This window comes from Pelophylax lessonae, assembly GCF_965119305.1.
Source record: "Pelophylax lessonae genome assembly, chromosome: 1".
In the NCBI taxonomy this organism is placed as follows: domain Eukaryota; kingdom Metazoa; phylum Chordata; class Amphibia; order Anura; family Ranidae; genus Pelophylax; species Pelophylax lessonae.
Genome location: NC_138768.1, coordinates 283,597,223 through 283,617,093, shown reverse-complemented (window position 1 = coordinate 283,617,093; position 19,871 = coordinate 283,597,223). Strand labels below are relative to the sequence as shown.

The 19,871-nt window shown below is 39.2% G+C and overlaps 1 protein-coding gene across 3 annotated transcripts in view; it reads right to left on the bottom strand.

Annotated features, from left to right (window-relative positions):
* Positions 1 to 19,871, bottom strand: part of TTC28 (tetratricopeptide repeat domain 28) — an 866,848-nt gene that overhangs the window by 142,239 nt on the left and 704,738 nt on the right. For all 3 annotated transcript variants that reach the window (XM_082244143.1, XM_082244144.1, XM_082244145.1), the window contains one exon: positions 5,369 to 5,509. In XM_082244143.1, coding sequence (XP_082100269.1) covers positions 5,369 to 5,509 — 141 coding nt within the window. The remainder of the gene's footprint in view (positions 1 to 5,368; positions 5,510 to 19,871) is intronic.

Genomic DNA, 19,871 nt, shown 5'->3' with positions numbered 1-19,871 from the left:
CATGAATGAAAAGTTATCTATGAATGGAGGATAGGTAGATGAATGAAAGGTCTGCCTCCTCCATTCCCTGCAGGGTATGGGAGGGAGGCAGAGGATAGAGAAATTCAAATATTACAGCTGCCAACAGCACAAGGTTCATTTCAAAATAAATTTAAGGACCGTCTGTAACAGTTAAACTGGCACCCCGACTGGGTACCTCCATTGACGGATGCTCCTAGTGCTTCCCAAGGGCTCCAAGCACTCCACCAGACACCACAACGTTACCACAGACCCCATGAACCTCTGCAGCTTGGTTAGGGTTTCGCCGTCTCCTATCCACCCTGGACCTATGACAAGGCTCCAGGTTCCAGTGTGTGAACCTCTCTTTCTCCATCATATCCCATAATAAGTTTATCTTAAGGCAGATAGAAACAATAGAACAATGGAATGCAGGCACTTACCAATAACAAACCCCACCCCATCTCACTATTTAGCAAGGGTCTATGAGACACTCCTGCAATATTCTAGCAATCTGAAAAGTCAAACCATTCATCTTCCTACAGTTCATGAGAGATATTGCTGACAAATATTAATGTCCCATCTGAAGCCATCCAAACCATTCTCTCAGCGTCCCCCAAGTATCTGTCCCTCACTCCCAGTGACGGTGAACACCGTCACACCATCCCTTGTGTTCATTTTTAAAAAAAATAGGAAGAATTTAAATAAATGAAATAGGAATTGCCATGGCCCAAATCAGGCAAATGTAATTTCCTGTAAGGGATTATTATCACTCACATGTTCACCCTTACACACCTGATTATCACCATTGTTTTTAACCTGAATGCAGAATATGCAGAAATTGGGCAATTATTTTCTTCTTAAAAAAACATGCATTCTGAATTACATAGAAGCACGTCAGCTCATGTTTTAAAATGCTTTTAGAGCTGATAGAACATGGAATATTCAAGGCATTAACATATTAAAAAGCATCTAACCTTTCATTCATTGTGCATTCATCTGGATAAGCCTAAACAATGTTCTACATGCTCACTGCACACTTGGCTTTTATGTATACAAGTTAATGTATGAACAGATTAAAAAGGAGGTTTAAATAAATAAACACAAGTATGCATAATAAACATAAATAAGGCATTATTCAATTTAAAGGACAAAGTATTAGCTTATTTTTTTCTGAACAAAGACATTTTGGAGAACAAAGGTTATGTACATACTTAGCACTAGTCTGTGAATACGAAACCTTCAAAATTTAAATTTTTGTATTTCTTTGTATTTGATCATATCTACTAATTTGTGAAAAATATATGGCTATTCAGTAATCTTTGAACAGCCCCACATATTTTCTATTCATATGGCACTTTACAGCAAGTTTGGGGTTATTCCATTTCCTATTATACACTATAAGTTATTTACAGGTTTAACTGGGGATTTGTTTCCAAACCTGAGATCAGTGTAAAGTTTGGTGACATCATCACTTATAGCAAAGATACCACTATATTCATTACCTCCTTCCTGCTGCCACCTTTAAGAGCTTCTAAATGGTGGGAGGAAGAGGCGGGTACTCGGGTCATGTGACCGCTGTGATTGGCTGTCACAGAGCTCACATGATCGGAAAGCTCCCAATCGCAAGTATGCATTGGGAGCTTTCCAGTCCCCATCGGCGACTACGCTGGGAGCGCACAGGGTGCCCGTACTCAGCACAGAAACATGTTTACATAGGGCACCATGCGGCCTCTCTGCCTTAAAGCCCACCCGTCAAGAGGGCGCATATATGTGCCACGTCGGCAGAAAGAAGTTACCTAAGAGACCATAGGGCCTATATTAATCAGAAGACATAAGAGCTTCCTTATTTAAAGATATATTGAAGCCACGTTTTTCCTTTTAGTTTTGGATAGAATGTTGAAGAGTTAAATTTTTACTTCTGCCCATGACCTCACTTTCTGTCTCTGAGATAAAAGGATAAGAAATAGTGGGATAAGAACGCACAGACAGCAAAAAAAAAACGTTGCCAGAGGTTCTAATCCTTTTCTATTCTACAAAACTATGCATTTGTCTATATCCCTATAGGAGAGATTTCATATTATGTCCTGACAAGTCAGGAGAAATTTGTCCAAGAGGGGCACAGAAAGCAAGCCCGACAATGCGTATAATTCTGTCCAGTTCTGTCCAAAGCAATTTAAAACGTTTTTTTTGAAGTTGGACTTTAAAGAGTGTTGGTCTTGGGGACTTTGAAGGAACAAAAGCAACATTTTGAAGTTACTCAAGGATAGCATCTTGAAAAAAGCTATATAATGTAAATTAGGAGGAATGCATGGCCCAAAATGTTGCTTTTGAGTTTGTTTTAGGTGAAGAAACCAGCATGTGTCTGTCTAAGGTCAGGTGAATCTGGAAAACAATGATAATGATCATCCCAGCAGGTTCAGCATTTCCAACAGATTATTTGTTCACCTATCATTCTCATTGACAAATCAGCCCAAGTATAGATTACGTTAGCATAGTATTATAAAGTGGAAAATACCATCATAACTACTTACTGCATGGTCCAACTATTTCAAGCAAAGAGGGGCACCATTGCACTTGCAAAGAAGATATTCATATATTTGCTCATAATGTTCAAAACTATATTTACTGTAATATTAACAACAGCATCTGCTGTAGCCAAGCCATGAAAATATTTTCTTGATAGGCATAGATCATAATAGTCATTAAAAAAAACAATATTATTTCTACCAAATTCTTGTTTGACAAAGAACATTGAACCCTGTTTTCCCATTTACATTAGAACTTACAGTTAGAAAATTCTTACTATATGATTGAAATGCAGTCAAATTTACATTTTTTCTGAATAATGTTTTGAATATTAACGCTATATTTTTTTAAAATAACATGACAAGTATGATATGTTGAAAATTCAGAGTGTCCTGTTTAAAACTCTTACCAAAACAGGTAAGTAAGCTGTAGGAAAACTATGGGGTTATTTACTAAAATTTTAGAGTGCAAAATTTGGTGCAGCTGAGCATGGCAGCCAATCAGCTTCTAACTTCAGCTTGTTCCATTAATTAAGCTTTGACAAAAAAAAAAAACCTGGAAGCTGATTGGTTTCTATGCAGGGCTGCACCAGATTTTGCACTCTACACTTTTAGTAAATCAACCCCTGTGAGTTGTACACACATCGGAAATAATATAAGGAACAGGACTCTCTTCATCCCTCTGTAATATTTTGTCCTACAAAAATTAAAGTTCTGCATATCTTCAGTTAATAATCCACCCAATAATCAGTCATTAAAATGTGTCACATATTGATTAGGAAGACTTAAAACAAAAAATGAAAAGCAATGATTTAACCCCTTCACACTGACATAACGCAAGGGGTTTTACCGGTATGATGCCTGGAGCTGCAGGCATCACCCTGATACCATTTTTAAGAGCCGGCGGTTAGCTTTCTTGTAATAACAACAGATGTGGCTAAGCAGCCCCTGCTGCCGCCTTCCGCCGCATACGTAAGTCGTGCCTGAAAATGTAAACAGTGTTCAAACTACTCATGTAAGGTATCACCATGATCGTTAGAGCAAGAGCGATCATTCTAGCACTAGATCTCCTCTGTAACTCTAAAATGGTAACCGTTAGAAAATTTTACAGCATCGCCTAAGAACTGTCGATCTTTAAGAACTGTAGTTTGTTTCCATTCCACGAGTGTGCTTAATTTTACAGCATGACATGTTAGGTATCTATTTTCTCAGCATACCATCATCTTTCACATTATGCAAAAAAATTTTGACTAACTTTACTGTTTTTTTTTTTAAAAATACATTAAAATGTATTTTTTTTTACAAAAAAATTGTGTTTGAAAGTCCACTGCCCAAATACAGTGTAACATAAAAGATTGTAATGACTGCAATGTAATTTTCTAGGGTCACTGCTAAAAATATATATACAATGTTTGGGGGTTTTCTAGCAAAAAATACTGATTTTAACTTGTAAGCAACAGAAAAAGGCTTAGTCTCAAAGGGGTTAAAGTACAGCTAAAGTTTAAATAAAGTGGAGAGGGTTTAGAACACCCGTCAGTTTTAATTGTTGTCTGTGCCCCATTACGGAGATTCCCCCTCTCTATTTGTCCTGTTTACCATTATCATTGAAAGTGATAGTAAAAGAAAATCACAAATTTTGGGTTGTCCCCAGAAAAGTAATAGAGGGGAAATCTTTTTATCGGGACACTTGTTTTGGTGATCTGGGGTACCCAAGGAATTCCCTTAATTTTCAGGGGATTTCCTCTCTCCTGAGGAAATCCCTCAATTTTCAGGGATTTCCTCTCTCCCAAGGAATTCCCTCTCCCGAATAATTTCCTTAATTTTTAGGGATCTCCCTCCCCTGAGGAATTCCCTCAATTTTCAGGGATTTCCTCTCTCCTAAGGAATTCCATTAATTTTCAGGGATTTCCTCTCTCTTTCTGTTTTGGCTACGGGACAAGAAGTGAAGGGAAATCTCCCTAATGGGACAAATATGGCAAAAAAAAAAATCTCACAGGGTTTGTGACCCCTCCCTTACTCCATCCAAAATTAATATAGTTCTACTTTAAGTATATAGGCCTATAGCAAAGTTTAAATATGTGTCTTTCTTGCAAATTCAAATGATCTGATAGGAATTTAATCTGATGGACTGTCAATTGCACTTTGTACATTGCCATCATTGCTTTTGGTGTTGTTCTACTGAATAAGCCAGTTAGTTACAGTATGTGTTTTTTTTTTTAGACACAGCCCAAATATTTTACAGACCACAAAAACAAATTACAATGCAGCAAGGCTAAAGTCATGTGTAAGGACAACTATCACCCAATTAAAAATTAACCTTTATTGTTCTGACTGCTTTAAACAGAGGACAGAAGAAATCTAGTCGGTCGCTAAGGTAAGTACATGGCGCACTTTAGAATATTACTAGATACACTTCATTGTGTTACTGTTCACCTCTCCAAAATACTAAGAGTCATTCACAGATCTTCCAGATTCACCAGTAACCAGGGATAGCCGCTACCCGCAGTAATGTAAAATATGACGGAGCAGAACAGATTGCTGCTCTATGGATAATTAGATCTGCTCACGGAAGCCAATTATGTTCCACAATGAGTTATGTAGGGCTCTCATAATAGTTGAGATAAAGAACAATTTCATAATAATAACATTTGCATTTTATGGAGTGTCGTTCCTCTGCAGCTCCAGAAATGTCTACACTAATTGACTTGCTTTAAAACTCGTATCATGGGAATTGAACAGGCAAAGCTGACATAAGTCAGTGACCATTTTACAATGAACTGGTTATAAGGAAGTGCAAAAAAACACGCGCCATTTTACATTAGCCTCCTTGTAGTAAACTGTACCTGTTGAATGTGTTGTTTCTGTTGACCATCCTCAAGAATCCAGTTGGATCTGTCACCAAATTCATTTTATTGTTAAGGTCATCGTATTGCTGGTCCATGTAATCTCCAGCCTCACTCTCGGTTTCACTGCTTGCACAAGTCCTGAAGATAAAAACAGACCACATTACATCTTAAAATGCTTGACAGGATTTAATTTGCTTTCCTTTAAAGACATGCTTATAGGAAATTATATCACTCCAAGCAATAAAGTCAGAAGGATGTTAAAAAGTGATAAAGTATCCAATAAACAGGCTACATCTGAGTAAGCAACCTCTTTGTACGCTGCAACAGCATAAAATACATTTCTCCTGAAGAAAAAAAATAAAAAATCTGGAAGTGAAAAAAAATATTTTGGGAGTTTTGTATGAAACCATGAACAATCATTATGCTAGTAAAATTGCTGCCCTATTAATGTGGTGGAAATCGGGCAATGTGGAACGTCTACTAAACACAGCTCCAACTCCAGTGGCTCTGTGATTTTTAACCACTTAAGCCCCGGAAGATTTTACCCCCATTCCGACCAGGGGGTATTTTGCGATTCGGCACTGCGTGACTTTAACGGACAATTGCGCGGTCGTGCGACGCTGTACCTAAACAAATTTGGCGTCCTTTTTTTCCCACAAACAGAGCTTTCTTTTGGTGGTATTTGATCACCTGTGCGATTTTTTGATCACGCGCTATAAACAAAAAAAGAGCGTCAATTTTGCAAAAATAGCAATATTTTTCACATTTTTTTATATGAAATTCCCCAAAAAAAAATTTAAAAATCAATTTTTTTTTACTTTTTCGGCCAATTTGTTTTATGCTACCTATGTTTGGTAAAAAAAATCGCAAAAAGCGTATTTTGATTGGTTTGCGCAAAAGTTATCGCGATTACTAACAAAGGGAAAGATTTCTGTCATTTTTATTGTTTTTTTTTTTTAACGTGTAATGGCGGCGATCTGCGATTTTTTTTGCGGTACTGCGACATTGGGGCGGACAGATCGGACCCTTGACTGACATTTTTGACACTTTTGGGGTTACCAGTGACATTTCTACAGTAATCAGTGCTATATATATGCACTGTTACTGTAAAAATACACTGGTAGTGAAGGGGTTAACTTTATTTGGGAGGGAGGGGCTGTGTGTATCCCTAGGGGCGTGCTTTCTACTGTGATTGGCTGGGGCTTGAGCTGTATGGACACTGATCAACGGATCTACACACTAGATCCGAGTGATCAGTATCCTAACAGCAAGGAGAATGACAGGTGGCTTGTTTACACAAGCTGCCTGACATTCTCCCTCTCCCCCGCCGATCGCCGAGTGACCGGCGGACATCGGGTCCGCCGGTCACACGCGCGGGGGGGTCCGTGACCACGCGGGAGCGGGAGTGCGCCTCCGGGGGCGCGCGCTCGCTCCCTAGACCCTCACAAGCTAGTGACGTAGCCCTACGTCACTTTGCCTGTGAGGGGCTGACTGCCGACGTAGATCGGCGTTAGGCAGTCGGCAAGTGGTTAATAAATGGGCCAACTAGAAGCAAACTACAAAGCAGATATATTGTATATGAAGGTAAATATGCAAGTTGCTTTATTCTGTCTGCTTCCAAAGGCTGCAGTGAAAACAAATAAGCAAAGTGTCATAAAAGTAACTGTGTCTATAAAAAAATATCATTAGTGTCTACCTTATCCGAGCCTTTATTAAAATGGTGATATTGGAAATACCCATTTCTGTGCCAGTCTTTCTACATTGTTTATGGGCAAATACAGGAGGTCCCTGGGTTCCAAACATCCGACTTACAAACGACTCCTACTTACAAATGGAGAGAGACAACAGGAAGTGAGAAGAAATCTACCCCTAGGAAGGGAAATTTACTCCTGGAAGAGTTCTCATGGGAAAAAGGTGTCTCCACTGAAACTTTATCACCAATCCTTGCTTTCTCAACAACCCAAAATTTTCCAAATGCAGTTGTCATAGGAACAGTAAGTGAGGTGAAATCTTCTGAACAGGGGTACAGACAGCAAAAAAAAAGAAAAAATGATACAGGGGTGTTAACCCCATCCCTATGCTATCTAAAAAAATGATTCTTTTGGCTGGGGCTACACTTAAAAAATGTACCTGTTCTGACTTACAAACAAATTTGACTTAAGAACAAACCCCTATCTTGTTTGTAACCCAGGGACCTCCTGTACATGCAAAGAAAGGCCCCCAATGTCATTCAGACGTGTGGTGCCAAGCCTTTTCCCCTAAATTTACAATGTGTAGCAATGTAAACGTATAAACTGGGTTTGCCAGTTCAGGACATGAGAATGCAATACATTTATTGCCTGAATATGTTTATACACGGTAAACAGGAGGCCTATATATTCTAACCCTGACGCTGTAAATGCATGCTGATACATGTATATGAAATTTGTACATCGGGCTCATTTTAATCAAAATGTATTTGTAAACATACATCACATTGCTGATCATTCTTGATTGCATTGAGTTTTTTTTAAATGAATTTGTTTGGCAAACTGTGGGTTACCACACCGAATGCTTTTCTTATAAAGCCCTCTTAGGCAGTATAACCCCAAACAGACTTAAAATGAATGGGGTTTATTTACTAAAACTGGAGAGTGCAAAATCTCGTGCAGCTGTGCATAGAAACCAATCAGCTTCCTGGTTTTATTGCCAAAGCTTAATTGAATGAGATTTAATTAGAAGCTGATTGGCTACCATGCACAGCTGCACCAGATTCTGAGTGCACCAGTTTTAATAAATCTCCCTCTGTATTCTATATTTCTAAATGTTGTTTTTTCTATATTTGCTTATATTTGTATGTTTGTCCTACTACTAGGTCATTGATACATCTTTTTGTTACCACAATACGGCCCTGAATAAGGAAGGCCATACACAATGCAAATTTTGAACAATCGTTTTTCGTATCGTTAGTGTGGTATGTGCGACACGCGATTTTCGTACGACAGCCAAAATTGACTGATCCAACATGTTGGGCTTTTTTGGGAAAATTGGCCAAATTTCGTATCATTAATGGGGGAGTTGTATGATTTCACCTAACAAAACACAGTACAGTATCCAGTAGAGGTGTGGTTAAAAGGTCAAAACAACATTGCATCAATTCCCATACTGGCACAAAAAATAGTGTTTAGAATTTTGATTTTTGAATCACATTGATGGATTGATGGTACACTCGCATACTGTACGCGAGCGCCGCTTTCGTTTATCGATCGGCGGATCATTCAAAATTTGCATCGTATATGGCCTGCCTTATTTTCATTAAAATAACCCAACTTGTACGAATACTCAAAACATTACTCAATTTCAGTTTTCTCATTGCACAACCATGGATTGGGAATAAAGCATCAAATGTAAAGGTGATGGTCCTTATGTGTTCTGGTAATCTCAATCTTTTATCATAAATAGCTGCATCAAAATCTAAGCCTGTATGCGCCACAATGAGTTTGGGTATTTTGCAGGTATCCTACTCATGGCAGCTGTTTAAACAGCAGTACTTCAACTGATATGCTAAGACTAAAAGGTAGGTAGCTGTAAAAAAATACTGAAAGCATTACATTGCTGTTTAGAATCAAGACCAAAAGTTATTTTCCCAAAGATCGAGGGACCAGACTGATGAAAACAGTTTCAAATCTATTTCAAACAGGATTATGTAACCATTGCATAAAATATCTCAGAGGATTCCGAACTGACAGTGCAGACATGCAGCAAGTGTGACATGTTTCTCATGCTTTGTTTCTCCTTCCTAAACCTGATGTAACTTGGCGAACTCATCAATACTTTAAGATTCATGAAGTGCACTAAATTATGCATGCTAACACAAAATATCCTTCATGCCACTGTACTATGAATTTCACTGGAGATATGCTGATCTATGAACTGAAACTATTTATGTAACTAAGAGTGGTGACGTCAAAGCTTAGGTAGTCTTCAGAATTTCTAATTACATTGTCTTAAATTATCTATAATACATTTAAAAGCATACCATTTAATAGTTTATATTTTGTAAATACAAAACAAATGCTCTTACATTTAGGAATATTTTTTAAGATCCTTTTGTAAGGCAATTGTTGTTCATTATGAACTATTTAGATATTACTGTTTATTGCAATTGACCATGCAAGGGGTAAAAGAAAGCTGCAAAGAAAAACCATAGAATAATGGTGGATTGCAAAATGTTGTCTGATAACTCAGTTTTGTCTGCTATGTAGATAATTTAACATGTACTGCCCATGATGGGTAGACCATATTTTAACATAAACATCAGGCTTCATTCTAAGAGTCCATTCAGACTAGCGCGACTTGTCAGGCGACTTGGTCGCCTGACAAGTCGCGGTCGGTCGCTCGCCATTGAATAGTATAGGACCTGTTCTAATAGGAGCGACACAAGTCGCTCCAACTTAGAAAAAGGGTCCTGTACTACTTTGGGGCGACCTGGAGGCGACTTGCATTGACTTAAATTATATGAAGTCTGTGCAAGTCGCGCCGAAGTCGCGGTGCACGCTGTGCACCACGACTTCACAGGTCGCCCCACCAAGTCGTGTCGCGCCAGTCTGAATGGGCTGTTAGACCGTAGCTACAAATTGCATAAACGTAACTGTAGACCTATGCTTCCAATGGTTGAAGCAGTTGTAACCCTAAAAAAAAAAATAAAGAAAAAATGATCCTGTTCCAGCACAATATACAGCATAGTGCTTGTGCAGTGTATTTGTCCCATTCTATGCTGTAAAATGCCTGGTTGATCCTGTCTGTTCCTGTGTCCCCCTAATGGGATCCGAAAATCGAATGACAGATCGACAGTTTTTTTTTTTCTTTGCATGCTAATTCGCATATCAAAAATGGAAAGGTTACTAACGTTACAAAAATTCTCGTACGACAGAATAAAAAATCAAAGGTGATTTAATGTGGTGTAGTGTATTTGTATTGTATTTTTGGACAACTGTATTGATTAAATGAAAATCGTACGATCTGGTATCATATAAGAAACATGTTCGTGCTTGTCTGATCGGATAATATCGGATGAATTGTCCTGATCGTCTCTCGAAAGCTTTGCACTGACGATTCAAATATCGTATGATTGCTTAGAAAGCAGTATTTTTAGTACAATTTTCAGATCGTGTGTACAAGCCATAAGTGTGCTGCCCACAGTAATCATGGCTGCTGATTTATGATACCGTGGTCAGTTTATGTGCCTCCTTCATCCCGCAGTCTCTCCCTCTCCCCCTTCCTCCCTGGCTGTCAGCTATTGAGTCAGTGATGTGAGAGCCAATCGGCTGCCCGCCCCTCCCCTCCCCTCCTGCTGCTATTCCGTATAAAGTCACTGTGCATAATTATAATCTTTTTTCTGTCTAATAATCCTCTCTGTTAAAGCCGGCTATATTGCAGAGTATATGTGTTTTGGTTTTTTTTTTTACATTTTGCAGCTCAATACCTTATTTCACAGTGCTACTGTGCGGTCATGTGACCTCCTGCCACTCTCCTCTCGGCTGACGTCAGTAAGGAAACTGGTGTAGTCCTCAGATCAGAGAAGGAGAATAGCGGAAGGTCACATGACCGCACAGTGGCATTGTTAAATATTGTATTGAGCTGCATAATTTAAAAAAATCACATACACTGTGCAATATAGCTGGCTATAACAAAGGGGATTCTTGTAATTATGCACAGTGACTTTACAACCACTTTAAGGTTGTGAATGGGTCATCCGTAACCTCTCAAGGTCATATATATATATAACACTGGATAGTTAAAAGCTGAAATGAACAATAGCTTTGCATCCTTTAGGTTAGCGTAAATGGCATACATGTGGACTGATTCCAACATTGAACTGCACAATCTGTGTGTTAAAGGCCAATCTCAGGCAAAGCTTATTTTTTTGGTTTAACTGCTTGCTGACTAGCCACTGTAGTTTTACTGTGGCAGGTCGGCTCTGTCCTGCGAAATGGCATACCTGTACGTTGCTTTGTGGGACCTCTAGTGCGCGCGTCCATTCGCCACAGGGGAAGCTAATCAGCGGGGCACCCACAATCACTCCACGTGGAGACAGAACAGCGGTCTGCCGTTGTAAACACAGCTGACTGCTGTTCTGTCAGTTATGACCACAGGGATCCTGTGTTCCTCCTATTTAGGAACACAGGTTTCTGTGTTCATGCAGCAAGCCCATCCCCCCCACAGTTAGAAAGCACCCCTTAGGGCACATTTAATCCTTTGATCGTCCTTGATGTTAACCCCTTCCCTGCCAGTGTCATTAGTACAGTAACAGTGCATATTTTTAGCACTGATTACTAGTAATGTCTCTGGTCCCCCAAAAAGTGTCAAAAGTGTCAGTTAGGTGTTCAATCTGTCCGCAGTCCCACTAAAAATCACTGATCGCTGCCATTACTAGTAAAAAAAAATAAAAAAAAATGACATAAATCTTTCCCCTACTTTGTAGAAGCGATAACTTTTGCGCAAACCAATCAATATACACTTATTGTAATTTTTTTAACCAAAAATATGTAGCAAAATACAAATTGGCCTAAAATGATAAAAAAAAATAAGATTTTTTAGCGCCGGTTCACACTACCGCGACGCTACTTCCAGGGGCGACCTCTGACATCGCGGTGCGAGCAATGTTATGAAGTCCGTGGCGGCCGCCTCCTGGTCGCCCCAAAGAAGCTCCGGACCCTTTTTCTAGGTCGGAGCGACTTCTGTCGCTCCTATTAGAACGGGTCCGCAGCTTCCCTATGGGAGGCGACCTGCGGCGACCTGTGAGGCGACCAGGTCGCCTCACAAGTCGCCCTAGTGTGAACCGGGGCTAAATGTTTTTATTTATTGGGAATGTTATATAGCAGAAAGTAAAAAAGTATATACATTTTTTCAGAATTGTCGCTCTTTTCTTGTTTATAGCACAAAAAATAAAAATTGTACAGGTGATCAAATACCACCAAAAGAAAGCTCTATTTGTGGGGAAAAAAAAGGACATCAATTTTATTAGGGTACAGGGTCACACCACCTCGCAATTGTCAGTTAAAATAACGCAGTGCCATATCCCAAAAAATAGCCTGGTCATTAAGGGGGTAAATCCTTCTGGTCCAGAAGTGGTTAATAAACATTCCTTTCCATTCATGCTCTGTCTGAACACTTCAAATAAACAGGAAGTTGGAGGATTTTCCCTCAATTCCTCTGCAGTCTGACTCATTGTGGCAGAACCGCTTGGGCACCCTGACTAGGTGCTTCCTTCCGCCAAACAGTGCCTCCTGTCCTCCAAACTGTTCCGAGCAGGCCGAGAGCTAATACCAGCTCTTTTTACCCCAAACATCGTACACAGAGAAGATGTGAGGTAAAAACCAAAGGAATGACTGTTTATTGAACAAAAATACAGACTTTTATAACCCAAATATTTACCCAAAACATCACACAATGGCTTAGATAACGAGTTAGAGATGACTCATTGCTAATCCCATCATAGAAGATCCTCAAAGAGTTAGTCAAAATAGTTAACATATACTAGAAACATTTATTTGAATAAACAACTTGCAACCTGGACAATGTTGTGATTAATCAGAGATCTCATTTCAGGTAAGACTTCCCGACCCCTACAATACTGAATACAAAGTTCTGTTCAATACACATTATCACAAGTATAAACACATCCCACAATAGTTTGCTAACAGAAAATAGGTGAGTTAATTATCACAATTACCAATGGGTGAAAGACAGGTGGCTTGAGCTGATGATATTAACATCTGCTATGAGTCTTACAGTGTGAAGCAGTCATTATTGGTAATGGGGCAGCTAGGCCCTAAACAGGGACCTCGGGCCCAGAGTCCCAGAGTCTGTGTGTTGTAGGGAGACATGGACTTAATTCCAAAGTAAAATTACTCCAAGGGTACCCAAGGCATACACCTCACAATGATTACTGTTCCATTAAAAGCCAGGGCCCATAGTCAGTAGGCAAGAGGCCAGCCTGCAGTCCCCTCCAAAAGCCTCTGTCCCAGGTGAGTCTGTCACACTCATGTTAAATAGAGAGGAAGTAAAGAGAAACTTCATGAATGGGGACATAAGGTTTCTACCATTTTCTCATTCTATCCAAAAACTGAAAATGTGTCTTTGGCTGCAGTCGAACAGCTTTTGCTAACCTAATGATCCAACTTATAACTCTTGCAATAATTTATAGTATTGCAACCTATGGTTGTAATTATGTAATGCAGACATTCAGAATTAATCTTGTAATTCAGAATTTCTCCTGACATCAGCAAATTGAATGCTGATTGGTTGCCGAGAGGTACTGCCCTTAAAAATAAGCACAAAAGAATAAGATCTCCTATTGAATAAGTTCAGAAAAAATGTGTGATACAGCTGAGGGTGTAACCTAGAACCACTTTCTGAGCCAGTGTCAGCTGTACTCCAGATTGCTACACCAGTAATTGATTTATTGGTAAACTGGAATGTACTTAAAAAAGCAACAGCATTGTATAGAAGCGGCTGATTTCCCAGAGAAGTAGGTACAGATGTACTCTAGATTGTAAATAAAAAGTTTATGGTGAAAAAAGTTGAGTGCATTATCACTCATGCTGTCAAATTAGTCTTTACAACATGTCTAGTGCTGTTTTACTGCTTACTGCCATTATTTGTCTCAGTGGACTGCCATGTGTCTTCCAACCGAAGAAGAACTGCAGCTCAATGACAACAACACAGCAGAAACATCTCCAATTAACTAACAGAAGAAAATCTATTCTATATTCCTGCAAACACAACACCTTTGGTCTATCCCATTATTTTTTTTTCTTCTGTTTTAAAATTTGTAACTTATTAAGTGTATCTATATTTCAAAATATGTAGTCTTGGATAGAGCAGAGAAAGGCTATAATCTCGGTCTTTGTCTACGCTGGGGAGATTCACCCTTTTTTTGGTCCTGGTGACCATTATCACCTTTAAAGACAGTTAAAGAGGAAGTAAACCCTCCTCTGCAAGTTGTACCTATAGGTAAGCCTATGATAAGGCTTACCTATAGGTACTGTAAATATCTCCTAAACATGTACCGTTTAGGAGATATTTACCTTCGATGCATACAGTGACGTCACTGGCGCATGCGCTATGAAGGAACGGCCGCTCGTGCCGTTCCTTCAGAGCCCCGTGCCGTGACTGTCGGCTCCCACGCGCATACTAGCTCATTATGTCTTTCTCTTGCAGGGTGTAAAAAAAACAAAAACGAGTTTACAACCTCTTTAAGGGCAATCCAAAAGTTAACAGTTTTTCCTGAACAAAAATCGGGACGAAATCTTGCAATGATGACACCTGACCAGGTGACAACTAAAAGGGGATACCCCCTTCCCTTTATGGGGATTTTCTCTTACTCCCTGTTTGGGTCTTCAGAACAGGGAAGAGAAATCCAGAGAGGTCCTATGGGACCTAGATAAAAAAATATATATATATATTTCTGACAGGGGTTTTACCTATGCCCTACTCCATCAGTTTTGACTTTAGATATACTTTAAACTTTTTTTTTTAAGTCATTCTTGAGGTAAAAAAAAAAAAAAATCTCTGGCTGCAATACTTACTTTCAATTGAATGCTGTTCCACGTAGTACCCCTTTTCCATCCAAGAGGCCCACAAGTCTTCTGGGCTGAAGAACTCCTAGTGTCATTAAACCCAGGGAGATTGAAGACATAATGTAAGTTTAGGACATCATGGACCTGCCTACTGAAGAGGTGTCTTAATAAGTAGCTCTGATTGGAGTCCCGGAGTTGGTTTAAGATGTTTTACACTTGTTTTCAGACATAATGGGTTCTTTTAGTCTGTGATGGTCATAAATGTGCTTATTTACTGAATAACCTACATGAAAAACCTAAACCCTGTATAAAATGTGTTTTAATAGTTGCAATAATGGTGTTAAAAACATATAAGACTAACAAGTAGAAGAGAAGTTGAAATACATACCAGCTGTTTTACTTGACAAAGGATTTGTATTTTGTGTTCAGGCAGCCTTCACACATTTTTTGCCACACTACACAGCCAGGCAGGTGACAACCATTGTTCCAGTACAGTCTGCAGCTTTCTATACTCTGTCTTCAGCTTGCTCACAGGAAAATCAATCAACATAATCAAGCTGTTGATTATTTCTCCAGTGAGCAGGCACGGGGCAGACTATGGAATGGAAACCTTTGTTGTCACCATATAAAAAATCATTGCAGGTATTATTAAAGACAACTGGTGCAGGTACCTGAATTTTACTAGATATCAGCCTATTGCAGTCCCTACAGCAGAACTCCGAATGTAAGTAGAAGACGCAGCACAATGAGCCAATCGCTGTGCTGTAGTGCTCATGCACGAACAAGGAACAAGCTGCTATAAGGAGAGAGTAGAGTGGCAAAGATGAGCTTATCAATCTTCTGCTTCGCTGTCCATTCACTAGGGGCAGTAAAATCTCAGTACAGGATGGGCAGTAATAAAAATATTTTGGAAAATAAAAGAGCTCTCACATATGTATTTAATCTATGTATTTATTGGGTTGCCTGGAGTAAAGCTTTAATAAGGTCTTCCATCCACCCTCATCTTTGAGCACTTTCCTTTGCTCTTGCTTATGACAGTAAAATGAATGAAATCATCTCTTGGAAGTTTTAGGGTTGTGGTAAACTTGTATTTAGGGCAGACATAGAATTTCATCATTTCAGTCACTTTAATATAGAGAACTATTCCTATGAGAGAACACAAGAACTGCTGTTAGCAGAGTCTGAGAGCTTAGGCAATAATGTTCCTTTCCATGAATCAAGAAATGTATTGTGACCTTCGAAATAAAAAAAGATTCAAGATGAATGGCCCAGATCTCTGTATTATATATTAATTTCTTTTGTGTCTACAAAAAAATATGACTTTCTAGCAGAGGCATCTGGGAACCTGCAAACTCACCAATGTCCTATCTTGTTTTTATTAGATGAAAGGAAATGGTTAGGTGCAAAACAAATAAATTTCCTATAAAGTACCTACCAGATGTAGCCATAATCCTTTACAGTTAAATAACCGAGCAGTATTATCACTATTATATATACAAATTTGAATTCAAGTAGACATGGTATAGATAAGGGTGATTTTGTCTGCAGCTATCCACACACATTACAGTCCAATTCTAGAAACTTAGAAACACCAACAAATATGGAGTGCAAGGACCTGGCTGACTGAATATATAGTGGATGGAAAGGCCCCATTTACTACATAGTTGTGACTCTTTGTACAGATATGGTAAAAACAGATTGTAATACGTGTGACCAACACTTAACACAATTCTGTCATAAACTTGAACCATTGAGAAATAACTATATTAAATGATTCTAGTATGGTCCCAGATGTTATAATAGCAATTAAAAGTAAAAGCTATTTTAGAGTTGAAATCTGACTTTGCAGTAACACATACAGTACCACAACCCATGATAGTGGACCAAGGACATGTTATGGCATTGTGGCGCCATTCATTTCAATTTATTGGAAATGGCACCCCAATGCAATAAAGCCAATCAATTGTATTGTAGTGCACTGCCATGCACAGTAATACACTTTTGTGTCTTGTCTTGTGTTGCTGTGCTTTCTAAAAAGAGTAAGGTGGGGCTTCTTTTCCACTGGAATGCACAGGCATTCAAATTGAATAGTCTTTAAATTTCCGTATAGTGGCCATGTAAAACTTGTCTTAACTATAGGCTCAACTCAACTGTGCTCTTTATACCTTTCCTCTTTTATTTAAGTTGGAGCACTATACCTAAAATATAATAAAAAGCATAATATAAAATATAAGGGTGGAATTACTAAGGATAAACAGACTATGCAGTCATTTTCCCCAGAGCTTAGTTATTGTAGTGAAGCTTCACTTTGTAAGGAATACACAATCAGGTGCAAGTAAAATAAAAAACAGCATTTTTTGCTTGCACGCTATTGAATGTGCAAATTCAGCAAAAATGAGTGTAGCTGCACTTTCAGAGTGCAACTGCACTTGCAAAGTGCACAGTCTATATACCAGTCAGGTCCACAAATATTGGGACATTGATGCAATTCTAATCTTTTTGCTCTATACACCATCACAATGGATTTGAAATGAAACAAACAAGATGGACTTTAACTGCAGACTTTCAGCTTTAATTTGAGGGTATTTACATCCAAATCAAGTGAAAGGTGTAGGAATTACAACAGTTTGTATATGTGCCTCCCACTTTTTAAAGGACCAAAAGTAATGGGACAATTGGCTGCCCAACTGTTCCATGTCCAGGTGTGTGTTATTCTCTCATTATCCCATTTACAAGGAACAGAAAAAAGGTCCAGAGTTAATTTCAAGTGTGCTATTTGCATTTGGAATCTGTTGCTGTCAACTGTCAATATGAGATCCAAAGAGCTGTCACTATTAGTGAAGCAAACCATCATTAGGCTGAAAAAACAAACCAAACCCATCAGAGAGATAGCAAAAACATAAGGTGCAGCCAAATAAACTGTTTGGAACATCCTTCAAAAAGAAAGAATGCACCGGTGAGCTCAGGAACACCAAAAGACCTGGAAGACCACGGAAAACAACTGTGGTGGATGACCGAAGAATTCTTTCCCTGGTGAAGAAAACACCCTTTACAACAGTTGGCCAGATCAAGAACACTCTCCAGAAGGTAGGTGTATGTGTGTCAAAGTCAACAATCAAGAGAAAACTTCACCAGAGTGAATACAGAGGGTTCACCACAAGATGTAAACCATTGGTGAGCCTCAAAAACAGGAAGGCTAGAGTTTGCCAGACAACATCTAAAAAAGCCTTTACAGTTCTGGAACAACATTCTTTGGACAGATGAGACCAAGATCAACTTGTACCAGAGTGATGGGAAGAGAAGAGTATGGAGAAGGAAAGGAACTGCTCATGATCCAAAGCATACCACCTCATCATTGAAGCATGGTGGTGGTAGTGTCATGGCGTGGGCATGTTTGGCTGCCAATGGAACTGGTTCTCTTATATTTATTGAAGATGTGACTGCTGACAAAAGCAGCAAGATGAATTCTGAAGTGTTTTGGGCAAAATGATCTGCTCATATTCAGCCAAATGCTTCAGAACTCAATGGACGGCGCTTCACAGTGCAGATGGACAATGACCCAAAGCATATTGCAAAAGCAACCAAAGAGTTTTTTAAGGGAAAGAAGTGGGATGTTATGCAATGGCCAAGTCAATCACCTGACCTGAATCCGATTGAGCATTCATTTCACTTGCTAAAGACACAACTGAAGGGAAAATGCCCCAAGAACAAGCAGGAACTGAAGACAGTTGCAGTAGAGGCCTGGCAGAGCATCACCAGGGATGAAACCCAGCGTCTGGTGATATCTATGCCTTCCAAACTTCAGGCTGTAATTGACTGCAAAGGATTTGCAACCAAATATTAAAAAGTGAAAGTTAGAATTATGATTGTTAATCTGTCGCATTACTTTTGGTCCCTTAAAAAGTGGGAGGCACATATACATTCATACATAATTCCTACCCCGTTCACCTGATTTGGATGTAAATATCCTCAAATTAAAGCTGAAAGTCTGCAGTTAAAGCACACCTTGTTTGTTTCATTTCAAATCCATTGTTGTGGTGGTGTATAGAGCCAAAAATATTAGAATTGTGTCAATGTCCCAATATTTATGGACCTGAATGTGTATATATATATATATATATATATATATATATATATATATATATACATATATATATATATATATATATATATATATATATACTGAATAAAATTATAAGCACAACACTTGTTTTTGCCCCCATTTTTCATGAGCTGAACTCAAAGATCTAAGAAAACCGGGATTCATCCGTGAAGAGAACACCTCTCCAAAGTGCCAGACGCCATTGAATGTGAGCATTTGCCCACTCAAGTCGGTTATGATAATGAACTGCAGTCAGGTCGAGACCCCCGGATGAGGATGACAAATATGCAGATTATATTTCCTGAGACGGTTTCTGACAGTTTGCACAGAAATTCATTGGTTATGCAAAGAAATTGTTGCAGCAGCTGTCCAGGTGGCTGGTCTCAGGTGATTTTGGAGGTGAAGATGCTGGATGTGGAGGTCCTGGGCCGGTGTGGTTACACATGGTCTGCGGTTGTGAAGCCGGTTGGATGTACTGCCAAATTCTCTGAAACGCCTTTGGAGATGGCTTATGGTAGAGAAATGAACATTCAATTCACAGGCAACAGCTCTGGTGGACACTCCTGCAGTCAGCATACCAATTGCACACTCCCTCAAAACTTGTGACATCTGTGACATTGTGCTGTGTGATAAAATTGCACATTTTAGAGTGGCCTTTAGGCCCCTTTCACACAGGTGGACCGTTCAGATCCGCCTGTCAGTTCTTTGGCGGATCTGAACGGTCACCTCATGCATCTCTATGGGGCATCGGATGTCAGCGGAGACATGTCTGCTGACATCCGATCCTATCAGTCAAATCTGGAAGGATGCAAACCCTATTTCCATCCGCCCAGCG